General features: G+C 34.2%; 1 protein-coding gene across 1 annotated transcript; it reads right to left on the bottom strand.

Annotated features, from left to right (window-relative positions):
- Positions 1-2,969, bottom strand: LOC122277814 (3-ketoacyl-CoA synthase 11-like). The gene is made up of 2 exons (XM_043088002.1): positions 1,931-2,969; positions 1-1,010 (listed from the first exon to the last, which is right to left on the bottom strand). Exons 1-2 carry the CDS (start codon positions 2,711-2,713, stop codon positions 225-227), a joined length of 1,569 nt encoding a protein of 522 aa, XP_042943936.1. The 5' UTR covers positions 2,714-2,969; the 3' UTR covers positions 1-224.
- Between the last annotated feature and the right edge of the window lie 6,014 nt (positions 2,970-8,983).

Below are 8,983 nucleotides of genomic sequence, written 5' to 3'. Positions count from 1 at the left end.
AGACATGGAAACCATGAAATTGATTATGCATTAACATATATATTAAATCACATACGATCATTCAATACAATCACAAGAGATCTCAGGCTAACGTCGACCATTAAAGCACAATATATAGCGGGAAGGATGCACTGCACTAGGAAGTAATAAAAGCCCAAATCCGCTGCTCCCACGACTGAAACTTTCATGAAATAACATATAATGGATGCCACTTTTGGAAATATTCAAGAAACTTTAATGGATTCGACTTTTGGAACATGAACTGGAAACTCGTGAATCTCATCCATCCAAGGATTCTTTTCCTTAGTCGGATCGATGGTCCTCAATGCACGCCACACAGCACTGTTACACTTAAATCCAGAACCGAAAGCAATCTGCCATGTTCGGTCACCCTTTCTGATCCTACCCTTGGCCTCAGAGTAAGCCAGCTCATACCACAGAGAACTGCTTGAAGTGTTTCCAAACCTATTAAGAGTCATTCTTGAAGGCTCCATATGCCAGTCGGTCAGCTCAAGGTTTTTCTCAAGCTCATCTAGCACTGCTCTCCCTCCTGCATGAATGCAGAAATGCTCGAATGCAAGTTTAAAGTCAGGAATATATGGCTTTATTTTCATTTTAAGAATTTTTCTTCCCACCAAAGTCGCAAAAAATAGGAGTTGTTCTGACATGGGAAGGACCAAAGGTCCAAGCGTAGTGATATTGGTCTTGAGAGCGTCTCCAGCAACTGCCATTAGATCTTTGGAGAGCGAAACGCCAATTCTTTTGGTTTCATCCTCTCTTTGTAAGACGCAGTTGTAACACTTATCATCGGAACCCTTGTGAGTGCGTACGGTGTGGATTAGTTGGTACTTTGAGCGGCGACGATCGGAGGATCGGTTTGATAAGAGGATCGCTGCGCCGCCCATGCGGAAGAGGCAATTGGAGACGAGCATGGATCGGTCGTTGCCAAAGTACCAGTTGAGGGTGATGTTCTCCATGCTCACAACCAAGGCATAAGAGTTGGGGTGCACCTAGTAATAAATTGACAAGTAATATTTATTTCAGATTTAAGCTGTATGCAGTGTGCAGGCTAGCTAGCTGCATGCAGTTGTCAAATTAAGAGCAAATCCACCTTATAATTAAACAAAAACAACTACTAAAATGGGTAAAGACTAAAGTGATGGCTTCTAGTCCTTACGGATGTGGTCTTTTTATCATAAATGGGAATTGATTTAAAGGTAAATATATAGCAGCATTCATTAGATCAGAAGGCCGTTGGGGATCGAGGCCAGATGATTTTGTAATTTGTTGCCAACCTAACATCCTTTAAGATGTCACACTCCAAATTAAGCAGCTTAATTAATTGATACGTGGAGAATAAGATTTCTCTGTTTTATTTGAAATATATATATATATATATATATAGCACCTGTTTAGTATAAAACATGAGGTATTTTAGACATATTGGTCATTTCGTTTATTGATCTAATATTAATAAGGAAAATATTTCCTATCATATCTAAAAGATGCACATCAAGTGTTATAGTCACAAAGAGATTCTATAAAAATAAACTCAAAAATTGATATGATTTTTTTTTATAATATGTTAGATTTAGTTTCAATAAAAGTAATTTTTTAATTTAATATACTGCATCAAATTATGTGATCAGTTTATAAATTTATGTTTTTGAAATCTTTTTATAATTATAATATTTCTCTACACAAAACAGATATTATTTAATCTTGCATGACAACTTTAAAAAATTATGAAAAATATTATAACTTAATATATAATCATAAAATTAAATAAATTTATTTTTAATCCAACGAACATGAGTACTACTCGGAATTATTATAGCTAGGCTACAAAAAACACAACCATCAACAGGGTACGTAATAAGAACTAGCTAAAAATGATGATATCAAGGATGATGATAATATAATAACTGACCTGTAGAAGTTGTTTAGCAAGGTCTATAGAAATAAGGCCAGCACTACAACCCATACCACCAAGATTATAGCTAACAATGTTCCCTCTGAGCTTGTAGTGATTGACGATCATGGCGGAGAGGGACGGAGTTGGATTGAACAAGCTACAATTGACCACAAGAATCCCGATGTCCTTAGCCCTCACTCCGGTCTTTGCCAAGAGCTCATCAATGGCTCCGAACATCACAGTCTCAGCTTCCTTCCTTGCCTCGGCCATACACGGGTTGGGGGGGACTCGTAAGATGGCCTCCGGCAAGTACGTTTTCTGGCCCAACCCTGACCTCTCCAATATCTTCTTTTGAAAGGCCAAGTTTTCCTCTGTGAAACTCCCAAGTCGAATAGATCTTTCCATGAAAATCTCCCGAGTACACGTTCGCTCTGCATCCGGCTTGTAACATGCGAAGTTTACCAGGTAAACTTTTCTTGGACGGCTCATGAAGTAAAGGGTGGCAAGGAAAACCATAAGAGCTGAGCAGACAGTCCCCGAAACAAGATCGAACTTTAGGTCTTGCCATAACTGGACGAGTTCTTGGACATTGATTGTTGAAAGATTAGCTGAAGCTATGCAAAGAAGCGGCACAAGCAAGAGGTACATGGCGTTGGAGATCAAGTAGTGGTACCCAAGCTTCACATACTTGAGTCTGACAGACAAGAGAAAGTTGGGAAGGTTGTTTTGCCTTCTCTCCACCGGAGCTTGAACCGAAACCGATTCAGTCTCCGGGTTTTGTTTCCTCTCATCCGCCATAGTCGATCAGAATATAAAAGACGTAAAGGACTTGGAGTCAAGCTTTCGAAGCAAAGGAGCTACCTGCATGCAACACCCAAAAGGGGGGGGGGGGGGGGGGGGGGGGGGGGGGGGGGGGGGAAAGAAAAGAGACCAAAGCGAAAAGAGTTTGAGCTGAAGAGTTGCAGCGAAATGAATGTGGAAAGGAAAGAAAGCCGAGGGACCAAATTAAATATTGCAAGGTTAATTGGAGTCTGAGATAGTAATGCCCTGCGAAAATGGAGGGGGGGAGCAAGCTTTAAAGGGTATGAGGTGTATGCGTGAGAGAGTCGGGGTATGCAACCACCCCCAACGAACTTCGATGGTTAGGCCGCAGGAGCATTGAATTTGCCAACCATGAGATCAATACAGGGGGTTTCGTGGGAACAAGTATACATTTGACTTTTTAATTGCTATTTGCCGGCCACTCGCAACTCACAAGGTATCTCCCACAATTTCCGGACCTAGCTAGCTGCTTCATGATCTGATCTTAATGTTCGGATTTAGAGTAATTAGGATAAAGATCATAGACATGTAAAATGATCAGTAGTATAATATCATGTGTGAATGTTTGGGAATATATTTAATTAATTAAAAGCTTAAACGTATTCTAGGTGATGAGATCCATTTTAATATTTGTATATCCATCCATCGCTCTCACTGTTCATCTACATGCATGCTAATTAAAACAAAAAAGAGATCCATAATATACGTACGTCCACACGATTTCACCGTCATTGGGGCATACTCAGTACGTGCGAATTGAAGTATAATGACGATTGATTTTAGGTGATTTCAAGAGAGAGCATATATATTAGGCAAGTACGTTACGTAAGTAAGTTTTTAGGGGCCGGAGGTGCAATTGCGTCGTTTTATAACACTTTCTATAATAAGTTTTACGTGTAAATTGGTCAAACTAACTTGTTATCTGAACGCAATACTATGATCTGGCCGGTCAACAACCTGGCCAATATTGCCTTCTCTACTGGCACTTTTTGTTTTCTATCCCAATCTTTCCAAAACTTGATGATCATGTGTTTTGTTTTTGGATGAGATCATCCCCAAATTAATTAAGCATATTCCAAGAGCTGATTCAAGATTCTTGTATAAGTAGTAGTTGAGCTAGGAGGCTTGAATTAATATAAATATTAATTTTGCCTAGACATGATCATGAGCATAAAGTAATTATACCCCATGCAGCATTCTCCCTGCCTTATCTTCATCACTCCATTTCACAACCGTCGACCTAGAGTTTACCAGCTTTCATTAATGCGATCATGTTTGGTTAGTAGTACTAGCTGTTTATGTAATATCCCGATCGAATTGAATCTATTTAGGAATTGAAAATTAATTAGATGTAGTAGAGTAAAATCTTCGCTTTTGCATCTCATTTATCAAGCTTCCATACTCAATACAACACCAACTCATTACTTATTCGAAAACCAATGGCACCATATATATATACATATATATATATATATATAAATATATATATTTATATATCCTTGGCTACTTGGTTTTATGGTGTACACACACACACACATATATATATGTTCATGGCCTTATATTGAATTAAGTACTCGATCAACCTAGCTGCTATCAGCAATTCATGTGTACGTATGAGCTAGCATTAATATTGTTTGCGCTTATTTATATTATACGGATAAGCAAGCATTACGCGGGTGAAAACGTGGTGTCCACATTCGATATACATATACGCGGTAGCCATATATATCCTGAAATTAAAATAAAGATATATAGCTATATATATATTTTGAAATAAAAAATAGCTATATATATTGATCACTGTCCGGTATGTTCCCAACCATATATGAATTAAAATGAGAGCAGCAGCCTCATTCATAACACATATATGCAGGGGACAGTTTGGAAGTGGCATTTATATCACACGTACAGCGTACAGCATGCATGCATATATATATATATATATGTGTGTGTGTGTGTGTTTAAATAATGCTATACACAACACTCTCATCATACTTTTATCATATTAAGTAAGATGTGACACATTCATTACTATTAGATGATAAAGAAGAATGTAACAAATGATCATTTAATAGTGATAAATGTATCATATCTTATTTAATGGAATGGTAGTATGATGTATAGAATTTTCTTTTCCAATAACTTAGTTTCTTGGCCTGGCTCTAATGTGTATATATATATATATATATATATATTGTTCATGATCCTGTGAATAAGAGGTAAAAGGGGCTGGGAGATGCCAAGAGGCTGAAGGAATATAATTCGGTTTTTTAAATGAACAATTGAGTTGGAACCCCACCTCCCCCATAAAATAAAATACAAAAAAGACATGGGAGATGATCAAAGGGAGTCGTAATTATGTCTCGGAATGTGAGGTGCCTGAATATATAATCAGAGGAAGCGGCCCAACAAACGTCGAGATTGCGCAACGTCATGTCTGGCTATCGTACGTACATTCGTTTGGCTTACTACTAATTAATCTCAAATATTTATCTTTCTCCTTAATTTTGATCAGTCCGTTTGATAAGCTAAATTTTGGATTTACAAAATAATTTGTTGTGTAAGATTTGCGATCATTATGACAATATTCATTTTTGCTTTTTAGACAGATCACATGAAGATTACGATGCATGCATTGTAGATTAATTTATAATATTGATGATCATCACTAGCTATAAACATATATATATATAAATTAAATTGGTAAAAAAGAAAATGGTACGTACGTACGTAGGAAATTAAACTTTAATTAGTAGTGATTGTACTAATCAATGTAGCATGTGGTTCTCTAATTTATGTTTCTTCGTTTAGTGTATATATATAAGCTCCAAATTGATCGTGATTGTTTACATTTTTGGAAAATCTTATGACAATCAAGTTTAGAAAGATACTCGAATTATATAGATATATATATGTCGACCAGAAGAGCTAGGTTTTTCATGGGTCGACGTTTGGTCCATTGTGACTTGGGAAATATTCTCTTTCGCTGATCGATCGCTCTCCTATCTTTACCTCTTTTAGTTTAAGAAAATGATAGGAAAATATTCGATCTCTTTCTTAATTTCTAGTTTCACAAATTTTACCTTTAGAATGAACAAATTATGATCAAATACGTACATCAATTAAATACAAATTAAAAATGTCAGCTAGCTAGCCTACCAAACAATAAACATAGAGAAACAATATATATTGTAGTGGCCGGGGTTAACCTCGATCAAACATGTATAAACTTCCACAAAATAAACAGAAATAATAAGTACATATTTTCTGCATGTAATGAATTCTATGAATATTGATCATCAACGCCGGGTGGGGTAGAATCAGGGCAGGGCCGGGGCCGGCCAACCGGTCAAGTTCCCTCAAACTTCAAATTAATTAGAATTAGCTAGTTTTGTCACTTTGTGGCTTAATTTTTCCATTTGACTTAATGCATGTTTGAGATTGCGATAGAAAATATTATTTTTAACTTAAAGCTTATAACTTAGAATTTAACGTAATAAGCTCTACTATTAAAAAGCTATTTATTGTTTGGGATCCGTATGTCTATAACACTTTTAAACATACTAATTTGTTTAGAAACAAATTTACAAAGCACTTTTTAACATAAAAATGACATAAAATGGCATATATTTGATAAAAATAAAATATTATAATAAAATAATAATAAAAATAGTCTAATAGATTTTTTAATAATTATAATGAAAAATAAAATTTCTTAAACGATGTATAAGTGATAGGAGAAGAATAAAAAATATTGATGGGCAAAGTCTTGAGTAGATTATACAGAAATAATAAAAAATATAAATTAGCAAAATTGTCATTGTGCTAAAATGATGAAGGTCATTTTGTAATGTACATAACACGGTAAAATAGGGATTACTTTTTCTGAAGTGTTTCTGACAAAAAGCATCACTTTGATACTTTTGTTGAAACGTAATTTTCTGCTTTTTCTTGGTTTAGAAGTATTTTAATGTAAAATTACCAAATGGATAAATTTTATCATATAAGCACTTTATACTATTCTACTACACTTTTTAGATAGTCTACTGCAATCCCAAACAGGCCCTTAGAACCGAATTACCTAGCTAGCATATATATCTTCTATATATAAAAAGTGTGTATGAAACGGAAAATCTTGTTTTAACGGTTTTTCTTGTTTTTCCGTTAAAGTTAACACCGTTTGTTTTAACGGTTTGACACATAAAATGAAGACATAAATGTTGAGAGAGATAGCATTCAATGTTGTTATATGATTTATTAATCTCAATAATTATAATACTTAATAGTTTATATAATAATAAGTAATTAAAGATTAGTTATTATATTTTTCTATTTCTCCTTAACATATACACGTGTATTAGGTGCATAAGACGTGAATTCCTAAGTATAATATACGTGTATTATACGTTTCATTAACTCAGATTATTGAGTATTCCAAATTTAAAAATCTCATATAATATATAATACAAGTGTGTTTAATCAAAGTGTTTTTTTTTTCCATGGTAGTAGGACGTAGCTTCCGCTAAGTCATATTCCATAAATGGGCTTGCTATGATAGGCACGTGACAAAGGCCGTGATCCTTGAGCTAATCAAGAAAGAGTAAATTCGGCCAACAATTTCAAAATATATTTTATGATTTATATATATGCTATATATAGAAAATATTATACCACAAATTTTATAAAAAGATTATGTTTTAACTTTATGTTGTCCCTGATCGACTCAACCAACAGTAAAATAAGAATTTCAATGTTGTCTCTATTGATTGTCTACAAGATGACATAAATTGATGAATTATAATACAAACATCAAACGACACATATTTTGAACTACCGTTTATGTTAAACTTTTATTAAATTTTTCGTATACATCTTTGCTAAAATTATAGATGTTATAAACATGTATTGGATTATATGATACTTTGAATTAATTTTTTTATTTTCTCCAATATGCCTTAAATTATTAAGTGACATCAATAATTTTTATAAAATATATATTATTTTTTACAAATAATCATTTTATAAAATTAGACAAACGTGCTTTACACGTTACTCCCACCTAGTATATATATATATATATATATTATATCTATTAGGCCGACATTCATATTGTAAATTAATTAAATGAAAGATGTATCGAAGGTGGAAGACAAGTAGAAAAAATTGGCCATTCATGGCCGTCCGATCGAGGACGGTTGGAAAGAGCTCATGGCCCTACTCATTTATAGAGATCCATTTAGGTGTTAGAGCGGAAAACGACATAATTAATATCATTATCTTTACACCACGCACTGGCTATACATAATTTTTTTTATTTTATTTTTCTTAACAAATATATGATATATTAATGATGAGTAGATGAAATTAATTATTTTAAAAAAATAAAATCAAAAAAATAAAAATAAGTGTAATGTGTATTGTATGAAAATAATGAATATCAAAATTGTTTCTAGAATACAACCCACGTGTGAAAGCAGACGGCCAAATGGATATGAAATTATATATGGGTCTGGTAACAGGTATATTATTATATAAGAAATAAATTAATGCCTCCCAGCTTTATCTTTCTAAAAAAAATGCGTTACGTTTGAGGCACATTCATATGAAAACTACATTAAACAAACTGATCAAATTGCACCATTGTCTCTTAAATGCTCAAACTTCCAACCAAATCTGTACCAATTTATGTAATTTTTGCGAACCGAACACGGTTGGATACAACCACATCTGCCCTATATATAATTAGATAATGGATGGAACACCACACACACGATATTACGTCGTCACTTGTGCTCAATTCGAAGGAGCCATGCATCATATGCATGTCGTCCCGCTGATCTGCCAGCTAATTAGAAGGGCTAGTTGCTAGCTGCGTATGAGCCACATGATATATACATCTACGGCAGCTGAAAATTATAATTATAAAGAAACATTGTGGTGGGGTACGATGTAACATCATGAGCGTCCACAACAAGTTAGAAAGGTCGGTAGACAAGAAATAATCCCCACACGAAATCTTCCATATATACTATATATTAATAATATTCTTGATCACTTCTTTGACCTCGTACTTTCTTGGTGGGTGATACCTAGCTAGGTATGGTACGTACGTACTACTCCATTTTAATTTATAAATTCAAAAGTTGTTTATTTATTATTTTTGATTGTTGAGTGTTGCTTAGCTAAATATTGCCTGCATGTCCAACCACCTGCATTAATGTTGGTTCGATTAATCCTTGCTTAACA

This window comes from Carya illinoinensis, chromosome 1 (assembly GCF_018687715.1).
Source record: "Carya illinoinensis cultivar Pawnee chromosome 1, C.illinoinensisPawnee_v1, whole genome shotgun sequence".
NCBI lineage: Eukaryota > Viridiplantae > Streptophyta > Magnoliopsida > Fagales > Juglandaceae > Carya > Carya illinoinensis.
The sequence above is the reverse complement of the archived record's forward strand: the minus strand, read 5'-3'. Positions and strand labels throughout refer to the sequence as shown.

Coding starts and splice junctions, on each gene's coding strand:
- LOC122277814 (XM_043088002.1), bottom strand. CDS start 2,713: ATGGCGGATGAGAGGAAACAAAACCCGGAGACTGAATCGGTTTCGGTT. Junction 1,011..1,930: donor TTGCTAAACAACTTCTACAG/GTCAGTTATTAT, acceptor ATTTATTACTAG/GTGCACCCCAACTCTTATGC.